Genomic DNA, 23,119 nt, shown 5'->3' on the forward strand with positions numbered 1-23,119 from the left:
CCTCTTTCCACTAGATGCCAATAGCAGCCTTCCCTCTCTCCCGTCCCCACCCTGGTATGAAAACCAAAAATATCTCCAAACATTGCCAAATGTCCGCTGCGGGGAAACCGCCCTCTGTCGACAACCACTACTCTATACCAATAGTTCCCCACCTGGCCACACATTCAGACTCACCTGAACATTTACAATCAGCCTGGAAGTCAGGGGGACCTAGATCCAAATCCTGGCCCTGTCACTCCCTTTGCAACCCTGGACAAGTCGCTTCACCTTTTTCATCCTGTTTCATCGTCTTAAGATGAATAAATACCCCTTCTCACACAGACTTGTTGTGAAGATTAAATGATCCGCAGCGTGACCTAGAAAGGGTTTAATAAATAAACTGTGTAGAATTTCTAAGTCGCTCCTAAAGCACGAGGGTGAGGAACTGGGGAAAGTTCACTGTGCCGCCAGGGGGCGCCATCACAAACCGTGTCGGTGGCCAGGCTCAAGCCTTGTTTCCCAGCCAAGCAAAGTTTGCAATGCGGGCCTGAGTCTGAGCTACTCAGTGGCTGGAGGAAATAATAGCTCCTCCTCATCCCCGACAATAATTCTGAAAATAAAATCGAATCCTATTTTATCTTTTCATGACATACATGCTCAATATGCTTTTCAAAGGGGAGAGGGAAAAAAAGAAATGGGTGAAAATATATGAGAATATTATGAAATAACTCGTATTTTATATGATTTATAATAGATGACTCATTACTTATAATATCACTTGTTAATCATAAAATTACTTATAATAATAGCTGATAACGGGGAGCCGCGGTGGCTCAGGCCGGTTGCCCTGGCACTCGGGGAGGCGAGGCTACACGTTCGAGGCCAACCTGGTCAACATTGATTGAAAAAAAAAAAAATAATAGCTGATATGTTTTAAGAACTCTTGTGTCTCAGGCATTGTTCTAAGCACTTCACATTTATCTCATCTTATCCTCACAAAAATCTTATGCGTTTTACATTTTTTTAGTTTTCATTTTTCAGACATTCAAAAATATTGTAAAAACAGTCAGAGTTTCAGTATATCCTTCATCCAGCTTTTTCAAATAACCTGAACTCCAATGCAATTATCAAAATCAGTCAACTAGCGTTGATACAATAAATTTAAAAATACAGAAATATGGGGCTGGGCGTGGTGGCTCACACCTTTAATCCCAGCACTTTGGGAGGCTAAGGCAGGCGGATCACGAGGCGAGGAGATCAAGACCATCCTGGCTAACACAATGAAACCCCGTCTATACTAAAAATACAAAAAATCAGCCGGGCGTGGTGGCGGGCACCTGTAGACCCAGCTACTCGGGAGGCTGAGGCAGGAGAATGGCATGAACCCGGGAGGCGGAGCTTGCAGTGAGCAGAGATCACACCACTGCACTCCAGCCTGGGTGACAGAGCGAGACTCTGTCTCAAAACAAAAAAACAAAACACATATTTATACATACATATATATGTGTTGTATGTGTGTGTGTGTGTATATATATATATATATACAGAGAGAAAGAGTAATATTAAAATTTTGGGCCGGGCATGGTAGCTTACGCCTGTAATCCCAGTACTTTGGGAGGCCCAGGCAGGCAGATCACCTGAGGTCAGGAGTTGGAGATCAGCCTGGCCAACATGATGAAACCCTATCTCTACTAAAAATACAAAAATTAGCCAGGCGTGGTGGTGGGGACCTGTAATCCCAGCTACTCGGGAGGCTTAGGCAGGAGAATCGCTTGAACACGGGAGGCGGGGGTTGTAGTGAGAGTGAGACTCTGTCTCCAAAAAAATAAATAAATAAAATAAAATAAAATGTTGCTGATCATTCTAGTCGTGTCCTTTTTCTGCTCCAGAGTCCAACCCTCGATCCCACACTGAGTAACATTATCACATCTCCCAGGTCCCTCCAGCCTCGGGGAGGTTCCCACTCTTTCCCTCTCTCAGGACCTTGACGCTTTTAAGGAGGTCTGGTCGGTTGTTTCATAGAATGCCCCTCAATTTGGGTTTGTCTCATGTTTCCTTGGGATGTTTCAGGTTATGCATTTTGGGCAAGATTAGCACAGAAGTGATGTGTCTTTCTCAGGACATCCCAGCCAGAGGCGCAAGATGTCGATATCTCTCATTACTGATGAGGTTCACTTTAAGCCCTTGGTTCAGGTGGTGTCTGCCAGGTTTCTCTACTATAAATTTACCATTCATCTCATTGTAATTAATAAGTATCTTGTGGACAGATACTTCAGAAATGCGAAAACAGCCTGTTTGTTCTCAGCATACTTTTACCAATTAATTTCTAGAATCCAGAGATAATTGTAGCCGATAAACAATTCTTACTGTGGTGTTAGCCAAACAGTGATTTTCTATTTCCATCCTTGCTTCTACATTGATTAACTGGAACGCTGCTGTAAGAAAGAGCTATTTTTTCTTTCTCATTCATGTATGTATTCACTTATTTATATATATCAGCATGGACTCTCGGGTATTTATTGGTTGGACTACATTACTATTATTATTGATTATGTTGCTGTATTGTCCCCAAATTGGCCATTAGGAGCTTCTTCTAGCTGCCATTTGTGATATTTTCCACACATCCCCATCATTTTTCAAGCTGTGTCTTACTCTCAGGCCCCGCAAGATGCTCCAGTCCCCTCTTGTGCTTTCCTGCCCCAGCCCTGGAATCCGCCATTTCTCCAGGAAACCCTGGTTCCTTTCTTGGGAGAATGGTGTTTACAGACTATTATAGGCACCTATATGCCCATTGCTAGTAGGTGCCGGTGCTTCTATGCCCTCTAGTGGTCAGAGCTGGGAAATAACACACGCACACTAGTGTATTGTTACCCACATTTCACAAATTAGGTAAATGAGGCACAAGAAAACTTAGGCAACTTGACCAACATCACAGAGAAAATAGGTAGCAGAACTGGGAAATGAAAATAATGACAGATACACCACAAATCCTAACAAGCAAAAGTAGCTTTTTCACACATCCACATCAGCAGAAAGCTACAAGCCCAATATTCCAGCGTAGACACTCTCTTTGAAAACTAGAATTCCACAGCAATAACCATGATGATAACCATCATGTACTCAACACTCGCCTGGGCACTGGGCTCCCACAGCAGCTCACTTATTCCCAACAACTCTGCGAGGAGGATTTTACCATCCTCCTTTTACAAATCAGGGAATCGAGGATCATAGAAGCCAAATGACTTGTCCAAGTCGACATAGTTAAGTGACAGAACCATGAGCTGTCCCCAGGTACATCTGGACATAAAGTCCATGCTTATGCCACCGTGTCAGCATTTCCAAAAACTGATTTTAGGCGAAATGTAAGTAAGCTTTTTAAAACCTTTAATACTTATGTGCTTATTTTAATACACGTTGAAAAAAATTTAAGCACAGATCAAATCTGTAATTTCATGGACAATATTGCATAAGACAAGGATGTCCACGCTGGGGAGGAACAGTCGTCCTGTTACGAGACGGGGGTCCAAATAAGCCTTGCTTCTCAGAGCCTGGTCTGGCGAACTCAAATGTAGACAGAAGGGAAAAAGGAAGAACAGAAAAGGAGGCAAAACTGAGAGGGGAGGGGACAGAGAAGTGACGGGGGCAGAGCTTCACCCATGACCCTGGAAAGTGCTCCTGCCCTGGGAAAGAGGAAGGACAGCAGAGCCTACAGTCACAGCAGCCCTGACAGAGCACTCCTGGAGCCCAGGCTGTTTTCCACAGAGGAGGAAAGAGCAGGCAGCAGAGACCATGGGGCCGCCCTCAGCTCCTCCCCACAGAGAATGCATCCCCCGGCAGGGACTTCTGCTCGCAGGTGAGTGGAGGATTCCTGGGAGTGGGCAGGAGGAGGGATCACAGAGAATGGCTGGGGTCTCCTGGGGAGGACGAGGCTCTGAAAGGGGACAGAGGGCTTCTGCTGGAGCCTCAGGGGAGAGAACATCAGAGAGGGACACGGGTCACAACAAGACAATCACATTGAACTGGGATCGATAAGAGGGAGGAAAATCAGTTCATCGTGTTTTCCAAGTTAATCATCACTGGTCACTACAAGTAGAAAATGATAAGAATAAGAATTAATCAGGGTGACACTTTAAATAAAAATATAACCAGGGCACTAAACCCTGCCCTTGACCACCAACCACAAGTTGCAAAATAACCACCACTCATTAAATCATCTACGAGTATTTGCAATCAAATTTGAGGCACTGGCATACAACAAATATCAGACAAGTCTCTGTGTTCAAAGAGCTCACACTCTCGCAGGGATGAAGATAGACACCCAAAGAGATCTAGAATGTGAGGTCAGGTGTTGACAAGAGCCCCGGAGAGAACAGAGCAGAAAAAGGTCAGAAAGGGAAGACCCAGGGTCTCTAGAGGAGGTGTCAGCGGAGGGCTCTCCCTAAGATGCCCTGATGTGAGCAGGACCTGAGGCCAGTGGGGCGGGAGCCATGCAGACCCCTGGGGAAGGGGATTTCAAACAGGAAAATGTCAAGGTCAGAGGTGCTGAAGGAAGAAAGGTCACACTACTGATCTTGACCAAGTGGACACACACACACTCTCCAAGGCTGAGGGGTGAAGAGACTCTCTCAGGACCCAGGGCCCCATCTTTCCATCCCAATACATAGGTCCTAATACTGACCGAGGCTTTCTCCCTCCTAGCCTCACTTCTAACCTTCTGGAACCCGCCCACCACTGCCCAGCTCACTATTGAATCCAGGCCTTTCAATGTCGCAGAGGGGAAGGTGGTTCTTCTACTTGCTCACAATCTGCCCCAGAATCTTTTGGGCTACATATGGTACAAAGGAGAAGGAGTGGATGCCAGCCATCGAATTGTAGCATATGTAATGGGAACTCAACAAACTACCCCAGGGCCCGCACACAGCGGCCGAGAGACAGTATACTCCAATGCATCCCTGCTGATCCAGAACGTCACCCAGAATGACACCGGATCCTACACCCTACAAGCCATAACAGAAGATCTTGTGAATGAAGAAGCAACTGGCCAGTTCCGGGTATATCGTGAGTGATTCCCCATGATCTCTGGGTGTTGGGGTCAGTTCTACTTCCCACATACCGGATTGTCAGGCCTGGGCTGTGCCTGTGCCCCCTCTGCATTACATCCTGTGTTGGGGTTTGGGCATTTAGTGCAGGACACACACGGGGGAGACAAACTCCCACAGATCAGAATTCTTTTCCTGCATCCAGACCCTGCAGACACTCGGGGCAGAAGAAGGACAGTCTGATGAGGGGACTCAGCAGGGGGAGGTCAGTGTCAGCCAAGCGCACCGTGCCCTCTCCCTGGACCTGACCCTGAGAAAGACCCTGGAGAACTGGGTCAGGGCCTGGCCTACGAGACCCCCTAGGATCGTCACAGAGAAGCTCAGCTCTTCCCAGAGCTGAGCCCCTGTGCAAATCCCTGTCCCAGATTCCTGACTCCAGGTGACCCTGGGGACCCTAGGGATCCTGTGCCAGGGCTGGCTGAGACCTCCTGGGCAGGGCTGACTGGGAGCAAGATTTTACCAGCTGTCTGAGGGTCATGGCTCCTGGAATTGGTTACCAGCCAGGGTCCAGCCCCAAGAACTTCTTCTGGGCAAGGACAGGGCCTCATCTTTCACCTTAGACTCAGCATGGAGTGAACAGATGGACAAGATGACTAGGGCATGAGCCCACTGCCCAGGGGAACTTAGGTGACTCCATGGGAAGTTCAATATCCCCAGGGGGAGAAAAAGAAGAGAGAAGATGCTCCCGGCAGCTCCTTTTCCACAAGGGATCAGGCCCACGGACCTCTCTTTTGGAGGCGAATAAGCATAGATGCTGTTCATTTGGGCAGCTCCTCTATACACAGCTGAGGTCAAGTAATTCTAAATATTTTGAGATTAATTCACAAACAACCTCACAGTCAAATAGCACTTATCCTACTTATTGAAAAAAAATTGAGGAACAGGGAGACACAGTCACCAACTAGGGTCACACAAGTCATAGGTGTTAGATTAGAGTCACACGAGGTCTCTCTGCAGCCACAGCTGCCCCTTCTCCACCAGGGGATGGCTGGGGCTATCATTAGACATCCGCAGACCTGAGACTTGTCGTAAGTCCTCTTTCTTTTTTCTTGGGCCTCCACAACTCAGAGGGGGAGATTTTGGTCTGGAGAGTGAGGGGCAAGTGGAAAATTAATCAATTTTTCCTGATATAGTTTGGATGTTTATCCCCTCCAAATCTCACATTGAAATGTGATCCCCAACATTGGAGGTGAGGATGTTTATCTCCTCCAAATCTCACGTTGAAATGTAATGCCCAGCGTTGGAGGTGAGGATGTTTATCTCCTCCAAATCTCACGTTGAAATGTGATGCCCAGTGTTGGAGGTGAGGATGTTTATCTCCTCCAAATCTCACGTTCAAATGTGATCACAAGCGTTGGAGGTGAGGATGTTTATCTTCTTCACATCTCACGTTCAAATGTGATGCCCAGCGTTGAAGGTGAGGATGTTTATCTCCTCCAAATCTCACATTGAAATGTGATGCCCAGCGTTGGAGGTGAGGATGTTTATCTCCTCCAAATCTCACATTGAAATGTGATCGCAAGCGTTGGAGGTGAGGATGTTTATCTCCTCCAAATCTCACGTTCAAATGTGATCACAAGCGTTGGAGGTGAGGATGTTTATCTCTTCCAAATCTCATGTTCAAATGTGATGCCAAGCGTTGAAGGTGAGGATGTTTATCTCCTCTAAATCTCATGTTCAAATGTGATGCCCAGCGTTGGAGGTGAGGATGTTTATCTCCTCCAAATCTCACGTTGAAATGTGATGCCCAGCGTTGGAGGTGAGGATGTTTATCTCCTCCAAATCTCACGTTGAAATGTGATGCCCAGCGTTGGAGGTGAGGCCTGGTGGGAGGCGCTCAGATCATGGGGGCTGTTTCTCACCATCCCCTTGGTGACAAGTCAGTTCTCACTCTGAGTTCACAGATCTGGTTCTTTAAAAGTGTGTGGCACCTCCACACTCTCTCGTCCTGCTTTTGCCACATGACACCACCTGCTCCCCCTTCTCCTTCCACCATGATTGTAAGCTTGCTGGGCCTCACCAGAAGCCAAGCCAATGCTGGTGTCATGCCTGTACAGCCTGCAAATCCCTGCCCCAATTAAATCTCTTTTCCTTATAAATTACCCAGCCTCAGACATTTCCTTATAGTAACGAAAAGTAGCCTAACACATTAGCCTAACCTGGAACTAAATCCCTTGTGTCAACAGAGTCAGTGCCAGGAATGTCCCGGCCTCCCTCTCAGATGTGCACCACTGCCCTCACTCGACCTGAAATCCTGTGTTTCCTGATGTGTCAGTGTCACTCCTATGAGAGGATGAAAGAAACAACCTTGCTTTCACTCCCCACTCACACCCTGCACCAGCCCAGGGCCCAATGAGAGACACACTCGGTAGTTCTCTGATGAAGGAGGAAATGAATGAATGATGAATAATTCATAAACTCTTCAGAGACTGGATCTCGGATGCAGAATCCTAGAAGGTTCTGGCCACATCTGTTTCCTGTTCCTCCAGGGACCAGGATCCTTGTTGCATTCCTCTAACCCCTGCCCCTAAAGCTACCCCAAGAACCACATCTCATGGGACTCTGGCACAGCTCATCTGTGGGAAGGTTTTCAGGGCTCCCTGGTCCTGGTTCCAGAACAACCAGGGGTCTCCTGGCCGCTGGGGTCCGTGAGGTCACTGTAGTCCCCACAGCTCACTGCCATGTAATCTCTGACTATCTCTGCTCCCCCTTGTCCCTTATCTTCATCCCCCTTCACAACAGTGAGGATACCCCTACTCTGCACAGCTTCCTCCACCATTAGGTATTCCCCAGTAACTCCCTCTAACTAGACTGGCTTTTCTGTTCCCTTCCCACTCACACTGTGGCCTGGCCCAACTCTGGGACAGTAAAAAAAAAAAAAAAGGCACAGAAATCAGCTGGATCAGAGCCCCTGCCAGGCTTCATCATGAGCCAGTGTCCCCAGGTCACCAGGAGAACGAGCTTCCACTGTGTCCCCACCCAGAGCTCTTTCCCTCCATGAGGCCAACACGTGGAACAGGCCACAGGACAGGGACGAGTGACTCCTCCACCTACACTTGTAATTGCCCAGCAGGTTCTTCCTGCCACTGCACAGACAAAACCAGTTCACTCAGACCACGATACTGCAGTCAAGATAGAGTTTAATTAATGCTAAGTGAGCCAAACAGCAAGACAGGAGTTTATTATTATTTAAATCAGCCTCCCTGGAGGCTTGAGGTTAGAGTTTTTCAGGGATAGTTTGATGGCAGGGGACTAGGGAATGGGGAATGCTGATTGGTTGGGGATAAAATCATAGGGATGTGGCAACTGATCCTGGTGTGCTGAAACCATCTCTGAGTGGGGGCCACAGGACCACTGAATCATGGGTCTTGGTCCAGGTGGAGTCAGTGAGTTGCCAGAATGCAAAAGTCTGAGAAACATCTCAAAAGACCAATCTCAGGTTCTACAATAGTGATGTTATCTATGGGAACAATTAGGGAAGTCACAAATCTTGTGACTTCTGGACACATGCGTCCTGAGAAGTCAGGGACTGCAGAAACTATGCCTACATTTTAGCACAATTTGGGCCCCTCCCATAATGCTAATCTCATAATGTTTCATTAGTTTTACAAAGCCAATCCCTGACAAAGAGGGAGTTAGTTTTAGGGAGGGACTACAATCATCCTTGCTTCAAAGTTGCACCGTGTTAGCCAGGATAGTCTCGATCTCCTAACCTCATGATCCACCCACCTCGGCCTCAAAAGTGCTGGGGTTACAGGCGTGAGCCACCACGCCCGGCCTAAAACAGCAAAGTTTTAAAAGAGTGGGAAAAGGCTGGGTGTGGTGGCTCATGCCTGTAATCCCTGCACTTTGGGAGGCTGAGGCAAGTGGATCACCTGAGGTCGGAAGTTTGAGACCAGCCTGGCCAACATGGTGATACCCCGTCTCTACAAAAAATACAAAAAATTAGCCGGGCATGATGGCAGGCGCATGTAATCCCAGCTACTCAGGAGGCTGAGGCAGGAGAATCGCTTGAAACCAGGAGGTAGAGGTTGCAGTGAGCCAAGATCATGCGATTTCACTCCAGCCTAGGCAGCAAGAGCAAAACTCTGTCTCAAAAAAAAAAAAAAAAAAAAAAAGTGGGGAAAAATAGTGGAACAGCATATTCAACTTCACATTCAATATTTTGTATTGACAATGGCATATTTTATATTTTGTAGCTGTGGGACAACTACAAAGGCTGTAACATACATGTAATGGGATACTGGTGGTTCCTGGGACCAGGTGGAGCTGGCCAGCCCTGTGCTGTCTGATGGGCTCACTGCCTGTTCCACACACACCTGTGTCCCTCATGATGATGCCATTATCATAAGATGAGGTCTTCAGGTGGGGAGATGCACAAGCCACTGGCATCTCACTTAGACTCTGCCCAATTCGAGATAATTTAATCAAACTCTAGTTGTGTTTCCCGGGGTCTAGAGAAAAGGAGGAAGGCGTTTCATATGACTGTTTTGGGCCCTTTCCTATTTTGCTTAACTCTGCACAGGAAACTGAGATAAGTGCTCTTTCTAAATTTACTGACATAACACATACCACATCTCCTAATTTGGGATTATTCTTCTCTATGTATTATTGAGACATCTCAGACGTTCCCTCTGACCAGTTCTGTCTTCCTAACAGGACTCACAATTCTCTCTCTGCCCAGAGAGTCACTGATTTCAAACCAAAGTCAGCATCTTTCTTTGAGCTTAACATGATTATGCTGGTCTTCAGCGTTTAGCAGACCAAAACCTTATTGTGTTATCAAGAGAAATACTACAGCCAGCAATTGCCTTAGATCTTTAGACCATTAATATTAATAATAATTTCCACTGATAGAAAAAAGTTTAATGTTTCCCCCAAATTTCTTGTTTTTCACTAAAGTAAGAACATAACTCCTTTGTTTAAACTCCTGACAAATTTTTAAGGGCAAAATGGACTATTACAGATGGGGAATCCCAAATCCAAACATCCAAAATGCAAAATGCTCCAATATCCAAAACTTTTTGACCACTGGCATGATGTTCAAAGGAAGTGCTCACTGGAGCATTTTGAAATTTTGGATTTTCAGATTTGGGATGATAAACCGATACTTGTAATACAAATATTCCAAAATAAAAAATAATCAGAAATCCAAAACACTTTTGCTCTTATGCAGAAGAGATACCCAAACTCTATTAACTATAGACACCAAGGTGTACAGCAGATCTCTAGAACCTCCATATCTTACATAACTGAAACTGCACACCCAAGGAACAACTTCCACCCAGCCCTTGGAAATCACCATTCTGCTCTTTTATTTTTTTCTCTTTTTTATTTATTTTTTTTTTTTTGAGATAGAGTTTTACTCTTGTCACCCAGGCTGGAGCACAATGGTGTGATCTAGGCTCACTGCAACCTCCCCCTCCCAGGTTCAAGCAATTCTCCCTAGCCTCTTAAGTAGCTGGGATTACAGGCGTGCCACCACACCCAGCCAATTTTTGTATTTTTAGTAGAGTCGGGGTTTCACCATGTTGGCCAGGCTGGTCTCGAACTCCTGACCTCAGGTGATCTGCCCGTCTCAGCCTCCCAAAGTGCTGGGATTACAGGCATGAGCCACCGCGCCCGGCCTTCTACTATAACTTTTATTTACTCACTGTGTCATGTCAGTCACCATGACACACCTGGAAAGAACAACCTCACCTTGTAATTCTGAGACCTCAGCACCTGCGTGTTCCAGGTGAGGGCCCCAAGGTCAGCCAGGCAGTCAGCCATCAGGGAAGGAACAGGAAAGGTGCCAGGGGATGTGACTCCTGGTCCTTGTCTGTCCACCACCCAATGCTGCTGCTCAATTCACAATTGAGAAAGTCTCTGCTTCTTTCACAGGCAGGCAGCCTCACAGGCTCTGAGCCCTCATATGGTCATGCATCTGTCTGTGACACACATGTCTGTCTTGGTCTTTTTTGTTGTTGTTTCTTTGTTTTGTTTGTTTTGAGAGATGGAGTCTCACTCTGTCACCCAGACTGGAGTGCAGTGATGCAATCGCATCTCACTGCAAGCTCTGCCTCCTGGGTTCACGTCATTCTCCTGCCTCAGCCTCCCAAGTAGCTGGGACTACAGGCACCCGCCACCACGCCTGGCTAATTTTTTGTATTTTTAGGAAAGACGGGATTTCAGCATGTTGGCCAGGATGGTCTCGATCTCCTGACTTCGTGATCCACCCGCCTCAGCCTCCCAAAGTCCTGGGATTACAGACGTGAGCCACTGACCCAGGCCTGTCTTGGTCTTTTAAGGAGTGGGGTTGGCCAAAGAATAGGAGATGTTGATTCTGATTAAAATATGCCTGTGGAGGAATCACAGGTGCCACACAGGGCAATCTTCTCTGTTATCTGCACAGCGGAGCTGCCCAAGCCCTACATCACCAGCAACAACTCCAACCCCGTGGAGGACAAGGATGCTGTAGCTTTCACCTGTGGATCTGAGGCTCAGGACACAACCTACCTGTGGTGGGTAAATGGTCAGAGCCTCCCAGTCAGTCCCAGGCTGCAGCTCTCCAATGGCAACAGGACCCTCACTCTACTCAGTGTCACAAGGAATGACACAGGACCCTATGAGTGTGAAATACAGAACCCAGTGGGTGCCAGCTGCAGTGACCCAGTCACCCTGGATGTCCTCTGTGAGCATCTTCTGTTCCTCTGTGGCCCAGGCCACCAGCCCAAATCCACACAGCCAGAGGCCAGGCCTCTTGGTCCCTCTCAGCTTCAAGGACTCAGACACTCACCCAGGTTGGCCATGACTTCCTGTCCTGAGCAAACCTGGGCAGACCCAGCCTTGACCAAGAATAGGAGAGGAGGGGCTGCTCCTGTCCTGGGAGGCTCAGGGTCCACAGCCTGTGATGGGAGAAACAGGTGAATGTCTCAGACCCAGATTCAGTGGATAGAGTGGGTTTCGTTAGGACTTCAAGGTTATGACTTGGCTCAGAGGGACACTGTGGCTCTTCCACAGACCAGCAGCTTCCCCTTCCCTCTGATGATATCATCTATGCCTTTATTCTCTTTGCTCCAGATGGACCAGGCATTCCCACCATTTCCCCCCCAGACTCCTATTACCACCCAGGGGCAAATCTCAACCTCTCCTGCCACGTGGCCTCCAACCCACCCACACAGTATTCCTGGTTTGTCAGTGGAATGCTCCAGTAACACACACAAAAGCTCCTTATCGCCAACATCACAGTGGATAATAGTGGATCCTATGCTTGCCTTGCCCATAACTCAGCCACTGGCCTCAGTACAATCACAGTCAAGACAATCACAGTCTCTGGTAAGTGGATCCCTGGAGCATAGGCCCTAGGCCCTTGGTAGAGGCAGTCAGTTTTCTGAAAGAGCCTGGAAGCTTATTTCCCAGCCCGTGTCTTAGACACAAACAAATTCCAAACTCTACCCTGAGCCCTCTCACTCCATCTCTGCAGGACCCCTCCTCCCCTTGTTGTTCTGATTTTTTGCAGCTGACCTTGGGGCCAGCCTGGAATGTTGTACAAATTTTGTTGTATCACTTACAAGTTTTGTGACCTTCCTTGACTTACTGAGGTGCTATAAGTCTCAGATGCTAACTCTGCAGCTGGGGGTGATGCTCCTTTCCCTCAAGGTGATGGGAGGATGAGATGAGCTGTAGGTACGTTGGTACCCACTGTGCCTGGTACATGGAATTCCCCCAAAAACAGTCAATGAACATCATCCCCACTCATTAGCATTGAGTTGATGGTGAGGGCCTGCCCTTTGTGAGTGTCATGGGAGGGAAAAGGAGAAACAGAGGGAAGAGCCATGATGCGAGAAGAAGGAGGGACTAAAAGGCACAGGAGCAGGGTGAGGTGCAAGCACATCTGGGACAATGTATGAGTTGGTGCTGCCCAGCGTGTGAAGCCCGCTGAAAATTGTGCCACTGTGGAAAGCAAGGGAATCCGTGATGAGGACAACACAACAGACCGCACTCAGGCCCCGTGGCATCTCCTTCTCCCCTGACCACACACCTTCCCTGCAAGGCCCCTGTGGTTTCCTCTGGGATAGACTTTGCCTTCTTCTTTCTGCAGGAGAAAATGCCCCAGGCCTTCCTGTGGGGGCCATCGCCGGCATGGTGACCGGGGTCCTGGTCGGAGTGGCGCTGGTGGCCGCCCTGGTGTATTTCCTGCTCCTTGCCAAAACTAGAAGGTACCACAGCTTTTTCCCATCCTCCTCCCACCCCCTAGGCTGACTCTAGGCCAGGAGAAAGGAGACCTTGTCCTGTATTCACGACCAGGCTCTCCATGGCCTCCCAAGTCCCCAGGGATCCTTCCCTGTTATTCCACAGCTCCCCCCTCGTCAGCTCCTGACCCTAGGTTGCTGCCTCAACAGCTTCCTCCTCTGTGAATTCGGCCTAATTAAGGCCCCACCCCTGAGTGTGGCCCTAGTTCCCTCACACAGCAAAGCCACAGCTGCCTGGAGGGAGGAAAAGAAGGAGGGAGGGAGGAAGGGGGGCTCTGTAATTGGTACCTCCCGCTGTTCATTGAATCCACCCACACAGTGAGGGGGATTTCCTGGTTCCAGATCCTGGGCATCGTCATGCAGTGGGGAGTGGACCAGCCTGGACAGGCTGGGTGGGGTCAGTGCCCCCCACGGCTGATGTGGTAACCATAGGCCCTGAGGTGTGAGATGGGAGAACCTGGGCCTCACACCAGCATGTCCTGGAGCGTCCTTTGTGTCTCTTGCCAAGCACTTGAGAGAGAGGACAAGGACACTGTCCCATTTCAGCACCACCACTCAGGACACTGAGTTCCAGGAGAATCCAAGACACTTGCAGTCCCCTCCGTGTCCTGCACAAGTGGCCCTGTTTTCCCTCTGGGGCCTTGACCCTTCCTCTTAGGCAAACCCTCATGATCTGGTTCCTTCCTTGGGTCCTCAGTCCCTTTCCTGGGTCCCTGGGTCAATGTTCTCCTGGCCCAGCATCTGCCTGAGGGTCCTTCCCCTCTGCTCAGGACAGACGTGGCTTCCTAAAGCCTCTTCTCAGCTACCCTCTGCTGGGCTCCCCCTAACACAAACCTGAGGGAGACAGGAGATCTCCATTGTCGTCCTTGAAAATGGGGTTCCCTTCTTGTCCCCTGTTCTAACTCCAAAATTGTGGCTTTTAACCCGGCACCTTCCCAAAGGACCCTGATCTTTCCTAGAACCAGCATCCAGCGTGACCTCAAGGAGCAGCAGCCCCAAGTCCTTGCCCCTGGTGAGTGTCCTCTCAGCCCAGGTGTGGCTGGGAACCTCTAGGCCAACCCCACAGTGTCCGCTCCTGCCAGTCACTCCCAGGGAGGCTCTGATCCTTTCCCGGGGGCTGCAAAGAGGAGCTCATAAAACATCAAACAGGGGGCCCCAACTGGCCGGGTCAGCCCTGACCTGTGGGCTCTGGGTCAGGGGTCACCTCCCCAACCTCAGCTGCTCAGGTATCTTAGAGCTGAGGACACCCCACGCCTTCCTGGAGAGGGGGAAAGGCTCTCCTCCCACCCTGCTGCTCACTCCTGTCTCTGTTTCCAGGCCATGGTCCCTCCCACAGCTCTGCCTTCTTGGTAAGCCTGTCCTCTCCCAGCCCCTTTCTACTGGGGTCCCAGCTGTGCAGGCTCTGGGCAGAGGGACCATCAGCCCACGAGCACAGCACAGACCCACCTTCCCCCAGAACACACAGGACAAGGCTAGCCCTGCCCAGGAGCTCGGCCTCCCTACAGGGCCGGGACCACCCACGCCCTGTGCTGACCCCTCCCCGGGACCCTCCATCGCCTGAGGAGACCCCTGGAGTCCGGCAGGTGTAGAGTGGACACTGGGACCGTCAGTCAGGGGCCCACATTAACAAGGGTGTGGGGTGGGCCCAGCCAGGAAAAGGGTCAGGGTGCTGTGTCCACACTGGGAGGCTGAGCTCAGGGCCAGAGCTGGTCACTCCTGAGGGGAAACGACCAGAAGTAGACACAGGGAAGTAAATCCTGGCCAATCAGAGACAGGAAACTTGCAGGCTTGGCCTCCATGACCCTCCATCCCTGTCTACAGATGTCCCCTCTCTCCACTGCCCAGGCCTCCCGACCCGGCCCCGGGACAGCCGCTCCCATCTATGAGGTGAGTGTGGACCACGGATGTTCTGGTCCCACAGGCCCCAGGGGACCTAGGATCTGTCCCGACTAGCACTGGCTGAGCTCTGAGATCCAGGAAACTGCTGTGGAAATAAGAACAGTGGGTGGTGAGCAGAAGAGGGAGGGGCCTGAGAGCAGGAACCCCCTGAGCACAGCCAGGTTCAGCCCCGGAGCAGCCTTGGCTGGGCCCAGAGCCTGGGAGACACCAGACCCTGTTCCGAGAAGGCTACAGGGGGTTAGGCCTCTTCTCTGTTTTTGCAGGAAATGCTAAAACATGACACAAACGTTTACTGCCGGATGGACCGCAAAAGAGATGTGGCTTCTTAGGTTCCTCTGTGAGCTGCTCCTGTGGGTTGATGGAGCGTCCCGAACCCCCAGCCCTGGGCATGGGGAAGGACATGGAGCCTGAGCCAGAGAACCAGCTCTGAGTCCTGAAAAGACACTGGGGCCTGGGGACAGGGAGTCCCTGCTGAATATCCGAGGACCCCGACAGGCTGCCCTGGGCTCTGGGTGGGCCAGGACAAAGGTCTCCCATCACCACAGGAAGCAGGGGCTTGCAGAGAAAGTGAATGGGCCTGTGGCCCACCTGGGGTCACCTGGAAAGGATCTCAATAAACAAGACCCTTCCTCTCATTGGCTCTTTTTCTGCTCATGGGAACTTAGCAAAAATTCACCTGAAACTCCATATCTATTCTCTCCTGGTCACACAGGGAAAATGTCACTCCAACTTATTTCAACCCCAGTCTCTCTTCTCTGGGAGACAGAAATAGGGGGTTGGGATTCAGAATGGGGGGGACCCTGCACAGGAAAGGGCGGGATTCACAGGAGCGCTGCCCAGCCAGCCAAGCTCTCGGCTGTCCTCACACTGCCCCAGGGACCTACGGTGCCTAGCCCTGGCCACTGGGTTTACTCTCTGTCCAAAAGGCCAGTGCTCAGGACATCTTTACCCATATCAGGGGATACACAGAGGGGCTGTCAGAGTAATCAAGGTGAGGACAGACCCAGAATTTAGTCCTGGAGTTAAGATCCTCCCAGACACTGCCTGGGACTCTAGCCCATCATTTCCCATCGGTTCCCACTTTACCACCTGGCGTGGATCTCACTGAACAATCCTCCTCTCCACACAGGAGCTTCCAGGTCAGAGACACGGGGCTGTCTCACCGAAAGCTCACTCAGTCTCCCGTGGCAATGGGACCACCTGTCTCCTCTTCTCCTTGGCCTGCAGGGCCCTCCACTCAGGCCTCACCTGCAGCTCCACCACATATCTGCAGTCCACCACATACCTGCACTAAAGCACAGAGCCATGGTTCCTAAGGATGTTCTGCCACTGCCCAGGGTTGTTTGCCATGAGATGGGAAAAGGAAAAACAACCTGCAAATTTACATCAGGATTTAGCTCTAAATGACTCCTTAGCCCGCCTGCACACATCGTCAGATGAGACAAGGTGACACCTCTTGTATCAGTTTCCTGTTGATGCTGTGACAAATTCCCACAGGCCAGGCATGTTGGTGTGTGCCTTGGGCCCAACTACTCAGGAGGCTGAGGTGGGAGGATCACTTGAGCCTAGGAGGTTGAGGCTGCAGTGAGCTTTGATCACACCACTGCACGCTGGCCTGAGCAACAGAGACGACAACTCCATTGCTAAACTTAGAGGCATAAAACAACAACAATGTGTCCACTTGGCTGTGTTCTTCCTGGCAGCTCCAGGGAAACATCTGTTCTCTCACCTTTTCCAATTACTAGAGGCCGCCTGCATCCTTAACTTTGGCCCCTTCCTCCGTCTTCAAAGCGAGCAGTACAGCATCTTGAAACCTCTCTGTGCTCTGCCTCCATCTTCACTGACTTCCCTGCCTCCCTCTCTCATAAGGAAGGGACCTATGGTTATTTTAGACCCACCTGGATAAACCGCAATAATCTCCCCATGTCATTAACCTTCATTTATCTGCTAAGTGTCTTTTACCATGTGCCATATTCACAGATCTTGGGATGAGGATGTGTGCATCTTTGAGAGGTGCTTGTTCTATCCATCACTCCTCTCAAGGCCATTTTATCATGATTGTTCACTACAAACTACACATGGGCACCTGGATAGGGTTATCCTGACTGTGGCGTCAGTTTTTGTAGTGACATCCCCAGCACCGTCCAGGTCCTGAGAGAGGGAGATGGAGGGCTCTCCATGCCCCTAGTACCTCTCCACCTTCTCCTCAGTGACAAGCTCAGTTGTTAAGAATGAGAGATGTGGCCAGGTGTGGTGTCTCACACCTGTAATCCCAGCACTTTGGGAGGCCGACGGGAGTGGATCACCTGAGGTCAGGAGTTTGAGACCAGTCTGACCAACATGCGGAAACCCCGGCTCTACTAAAAATACAAAAATTAGCCAGGCGTGGTGTCACATGCCTATAATCCCAGCTACTCAGGAGGCTGAGGCAGGAGAATCACTTGAACCTGGGAGGTGGAGGTTGCAATAAGCCAAAATCATGCCACTGCACTTTAACCTGGTTGACAGAGCGAGACTCTATCTCAAAAAAAAAAAAAAAAAAAAAAGGAAAGAAAGAAAGAAAGGAAAAGAAAAAAGAAAAGAAAAGAAAAGAAAAACAAACAATAAAACAGATGTGACTGGAGGATCACAACTCACCAGCCCTTCAATAGTTCATGGACATCAGCACCATGGATAGTGACCCTGGAAGGGTTATCTGCAAACACCGCAGCAGGGAGCACACAGATGGGAAGAAACTGCCCAGAAAAGCCGCCCAGTCTGTTCTGCCTGAGAAAGACGCAATGAGGGAGAACCTGATTCTTTTATAATGTGTTTGTCGTGAGCCCTGTGCACATGACTAAATGTTAGGGTTGTTGGCAAGAGTTGTTGACACCCCTGGCAGGGCTGATTTCTGTAGCCAAAATATGACCTTGGAGAGGCTGAGTCTGCTCCGGCTTCACAGTGAATATCCCTACCTCTGAGACTCAAGCCATCGTCTCTGCCTACAACACAGTGGGAACTTGTCATGATTAACTTCCGACCCCAGTGCCTGACCTTGGAACCACTACCATCACCCAGCCTGGAGCACTCCCTGAGCACACCATACTGTTCCCTGAGCTCCAGCTAAGCCCCTGGAAAGCTGAGCTATGCTGAGCCCCTAAACAACCCTCTCAGTGACTCCAGGCCAAGTCTCATGCCCCATGTCAGAGGCCTTTGCCATCTGCTAGCGGTTCACACACAATCCTCCTGAGGGACAAGTGGGGGCCTGAACATTTGTCTCCCAGGGTAGGGCCCAAATTCCCCAGGAGACAAAAACAGACCAGAGTCCTTCCAGTCACCCTCACCCTCCTCATTCCCACCACTTCCCACCCACAGAGGCAAGTCTTGTCCTACAGACCCACCCCTGCCCTTCCCAAGAGCTCAGGCCCAGTCAGTCAGTGTCCCTGCAGGGCACATACACATCACTCAGAGTGCTCAGTGGAAGGGTCACCCAGGTCCCCACCGAGAGTCTCCCCTGCTTTAGATGGATCAGAATCCTCGTCACATCCCACATCTGGGCAGTCACCAAGGTCTTCTCTGCCCTGTCCTCGCACCTACTGTCTGTCCTGGTCATCCTCATCATCTTTTCTGAGCACAGCCACAGTTCCTAACAGGCGGGGTTAAGGCTCCTGACAGAGTTAAGACACAGGGGCCGGGCGCGGTGGCTCAAGCCTGTAATCCCAGCACTTTGGGAGGCCGAGATTAGCGGATCACGAGGTCAGGAGATCGAGACCATCCTGGCTAACACGGTGAAACCCCGTCTCTACTAAAAACTACAAAAAACTAGCCGGGCGAGGTGGCGGGCGCCTGTAGTCCCAGCTACCCAGGAGGCTGAGGCAGGAGAATGGCGTGAACCCGGGAGGCGGAGCTTGCAGTGAGCTGAGATCCGGCCACAGCACTCCAGCCTGGGGAGGCTCCGTCTCAAAAAAAAAAAAAAAAAAAAAAGACATAGGACCATGATTCTGGGAGCTTCTCAGGTCTTGCCTGTTATGTGAAATTAGCATACAATTTGTATGTTTACCTCATAATTTTAATGTGCACACCCTTTGATCATGAATTAGTCACATTAAGAAGAGCCTCCTCTGAACCGTGAGTTCTAAGGAGGCTTGTCCTGGTATCTGCTAAGTCCAGTGACAAGCACCCAGTCTGGCACAAGCATGCTTCATAAATACATGTTGAATGAATGAGATCCTCTTACACCCTGCCCACTTCCCTCACTTACGTGACCAGACTGAAACTCCTAATGTATAGGAGAGAAAGGCAGAAACCCTGGAGACCAGTGAGAAAGCTCTTTCTTGAAACAGCAGTGAGTTCCAGGCCTCTAAAGACTCTTCTGGACTTTATGTGGTGCAGAGAAAAAGACAAAACCAATATATTCCCTTCAAACACCTAAAGGGGGAGGGGCCATAGCCTAACTGAGAAAGAAAAAGACCAAGGTAAGGTACAGTTCCCCTAACCCACTTTGTTTCCAGATATCAAAAAAATACAGTCTGTGGTCTTGGACACTGATGTGGAAAAATGTACAAACCAAAAATTGTGTTACTGTTAATTTCCTTGCTATGGGCAGTCATGAAATATCAATGTAAAACCATACATGCAAAGATGCACATTCAAAGAGCACTTCAGTGAACATTCACAGGATCAGCGTCAGAGGTCCGCAAACTACATTTGTTTTAACTTTGAATTTTGAAATAATTGTAGATTCACAGAAACTTGAAAAAATAAAATATACTGGAGGCCCATCACCCTTCACCCAGCCTCCACCAATATTCACATCTAGCACAAATATAATTCAATGTCAAAACCAGGAAAGTGACATTGGTACAACCCACAGAGCTTTTTTCAGATTTCACCAGTTATACATGCATATGTGTGCATGCATGCATGTGTGCATTTGTGTGTGGGTGTGCATGTGCAAGTGTGTGTCTCTATGCTATGCCACTACCACAATCACAGCACTATATGTTGCTACCCCTACATAACCACAATACCCTCCCTCTCCCATACCTACTTCTGGCAAGCATTAATCTAGTCTACATCTCTATAGTTACGTTATTTCAAGAATGTTACATAAACAGAATCGTACAGTACGTATGCTTTTTTTACATACAAAGTATGTATGCTTTTTTACATACAATGGAATCGTACAGTATGTATGCTGGAGAACAGAACGAGACTCCATCTCAAAAAATAAATAAAAAAATAATAAACTAGAGTTTGTGTGTATATGTTTGTGTACAAACTCTCTTTGTATACAATTTGAAATTTTCTATATGAAAAGTTTTTTAAAAGAGATGAAAAAAAAATATCTAGCCCAGAAGAGAGAAAAAAAAAATAGCCCCAAAGTTTTTGGTTTTAGTTTTGGTTTTGTGTTTTTGAGACAGGGTCTCACTCTGTTGTCCAGGTTGGAGTGCAGTGGCACGATCACCTCTCACTATAGCCTTGACTTCGTGCAGCCCAGAAGTTTTATCAGTGGTTTCTACAGAACTTTCATGATGGATCATCTCAATCTTATACAAACTCTTCCATAGGGAAGAAAAAGGACTATTTCCCCAACTCATTCTATTAGGTTAGTATAAACTTGACATTGAAACCAGAACCAAAACAAGGTAGGAAAGAGGAAATTATCAGGCCAATCACATTCATGAACAGAGATACATAAAAACCTAAACAAGGCGTTAGGAAATCAAATCAAGAGTATATTAAAAAATGAAACATTGGCCGGGTGCGGTGGCTCAAGCCTGTAATCCCAGCACTTTGGGAGGCCGAGACGGGCGGATCACGAGGTCAGGAGATCGAGACCATCCTGGCTAACACGGTGAAACCCCGTCTCTACTAAAAAATACAAAAAACTAGCCGGGCGAGGTGGCGGGCGCCTGTAGTCCCAGCTACTCAGGAGGCTAAGGCAGGAGAATGGCGTAAACCCGGAAGGCGGAGCTTGCAGTGAACTGAGATCCGGCCACTGCACTCCAGCCTGGGCGACAGAGGGAGACTCCGTCTCAAAAAAAAAAGAAACACTATGGCTGGGTTTTGTTTGTTCCAGGAAAAGCAAAGGTGATTTAACATTATAAATCTGTAAGTGGGCGTTTCTGCCCATGGACGCTGCCAAAGAAGCATTGTTAAAGTCTCTCTTCTCCCTGCCATATCTAAGTCAGAGTGTCCTAAAGAGCCCGAACAGCTGAGGAAGCTCTTCATTGGAGGGCTGAGCTTTGAAACAACTGATAAGCGCCTGAGAAGCCATTCTGAGCAATGGAGAATGCTCAAGGAGTCCGTGGTAATGAGAGATCCAAACAGCAAGCGTCCCAGGAGCTTCGGGTTTGTCATGTATGCCACTGTGAAGGAGGCAGATGCACCATGAACGCAAGGCCACACAAGGTGGATGGAAGAGTTGTACCAAAGAGAGCTGTCTCAAGAGAAGATTCTCAAAGACCAGGTGCCCATTTAACTGTAAAAAATATATTTGTTGGTGGCATTAAAGAAGACACTGAAGGCCGGGTGCGGTGGCTCACGCCTGTAATCCCAGCACTTTGGGAGGCGGAGGTGGGCGAATCACCCGAGGTCAGGAGTTCGAGACCAGCCTGACCAACATGAGAAACACCGTCTCTACTGAAAATGCACAATTAGCTGGGCATGGTGGCGCATACCTCTAATCCCAGCTACTTGGGAGGCTGAGGCAGGAGAATCGCTTGATCCTGGGAGGCGGAGGTTGCGGTGAGCCAAGATTGCACCATTGCACTCCAGCCTGGACGACGGAGTGAGACTCCATCTAAAAAAAAAAAAAAAAGAAAAGGAGGAAGACACTAAAGAATATCACCTAAGAGATTATTTTGAACAGTATGGAAAAATTGAAGTGATTGAAACCATGACTGACCAAGGCAGTGGCAAGAAAAGGGGCTTTGCCTTTGTAACCTTTGATGACTATGACTCCGTGGATAAGATTATCATTTAGAAATACCATACTATGAATGGTCACAACTGTGAAATTAGAAAAGCCCTATCAAAGCAAGAGATGCCTAGTGCTTCATCCAGCCAAAGATATTGAAGCAGTTCTGGAAACTTTGGTGGTGGTCATGGAGGTGGTTTTGGTGGGAATGACAACTCTGGTCACGGAGGAAACTTCAGTGGTCGTGGTGGCTTTGGTGGCAGCTGTGTTGGTGGTGGACGTGGTGGCAGTGGGGATGGCTATAATGGATTTTGTAATGATGGAAGCAACTTTGGAGGTAGTGGAAGCTACAATGGTTTTGGCAATTACAACAATCAGTCTTCAAATTTTGGACCCATGAAGAGAGGAAACTTTGGAGGCAGAAGCTCTGGCCCCTATAGTGGTGGAGGCCAATATTTGCCAAACCACGAAACCAAGGTGGCTAAGGCAGTTCCAGTAGCAGCAGTAGCTATGGCAGTGCCAGAAAATTTTAATCAGGAAACAAAGCTTAGCAGGAGAGGAGAGCCAGAGAAGTGACAGGGAAGCTACGGGTTACAACAGATTTGTGAACTCAGCCAAGCACAGGTGGCAGGACCTAGCTGCTACAAAGAAGACATGTTTTAGACAAATACTTATGTGTATGGGCAAAAAACTTGAGGACTGTATTTGCAACTAATTGCATAATGGATTATTTTAGTCTCTCTTCCGTGGAAAGTGTAAAGCATTCCAACAAAGGGTTTTAATGTCAATTTTTTTTTTTTGCATCCATGCTGTTGATTGCTAAATGTAATAGTCTGTGATGCTGAATAAATGTCTTTTTTTTTTTAAAAAAAAGAAATCTATAAGTGGAAGAAGGCATGAGGGAGCTTCTAGGGTGCTAGGGAGGTTTCGTTTCCTGATCTAGCTACTATTTACATGGGTGTGTTCAATTTTTGAAAAGGCATCCAACAATACATTTATAATTTATG

At 48.8% G+C, this 23,119-nt stretch overlaps 1 protein-coding gene and 1 pseudogene across 4 annotated transcripts in view; both read left to right on the forward strand.

Annotated features, from left to right (window-relative positions):
• The window catches only part of LOC105507867 (carcinoembryonic antigen-related cell adhesion molecule 3), a 108,404-nt gene extending 92,559 nt beyond the window's left edge, over positions 1-15,845 (forward strand). Inside the window, exons 1-8 of one of the 4 annotated variants that reach the window (XM_011936582.1) lie at positions 3,544-3,832; positions 4,678-5,037; positions 11,473-11,983; positions 13,165-13,279; positions 14,272-14,324; positions 14,630-14,661; positions 15,134-15,199; positions 15,475-15,845. In XM_011936582.1, coding sequence (XP_011791972.1) covers positions 3,769-3,832; positions 4,678-5,037; positions 11,473-11,983; positions 13,165-13,276 — 1,047 coding nt within the window. In that variant the 5' untranslated portion in view covers positions 3,544-3,768 and the 3' untranslated portion in view covers positions 13,277-13,279; positions 14,272-14,324; positions 14,630-14,661; positions 15,134-15,199; positions 15,475-15,845. Of the gene's footprint in view, positions 1-3,543; positions 3,833-4,677; positions 5,038-11,472; positions 12,205-13,161; positions 13,280-14,271; positions 14,325-14,629; positions 14,662-15,133; positions 15,200-15,474 lie in introns of those variants that run through there. The other 3 variants (XM_011936584.1, XM_011936585.1, XM_011936581.1) reach the window with 3 other exon arrangements.
• Positions 15,846-17,865: 2,020 nt separating this feature from the next.
• LOC105507873 lies at positions 17,866-22,827 on the forward strand (annotated as a pseudogene).
• Positions 22,828-23,119: the final 292 nt, after the last annotated feature.

The sequence above is a fragment of the Colobus angolensis genome, unplaced genomic scaffold (assembly GCF_000951035.1).
Source record: "Colobus angolensis palliatus isolate OR3802 unplaced genomic scaffold, Cang.pa_1.0 Scaffold154, whole genome shotgun sequence".
Lineage (NCBI taxonomy): Eukaryota > Metazoa > Chordata > Mammalia > Primates > Cercopithecidae > Colobus > Colobus angolensis.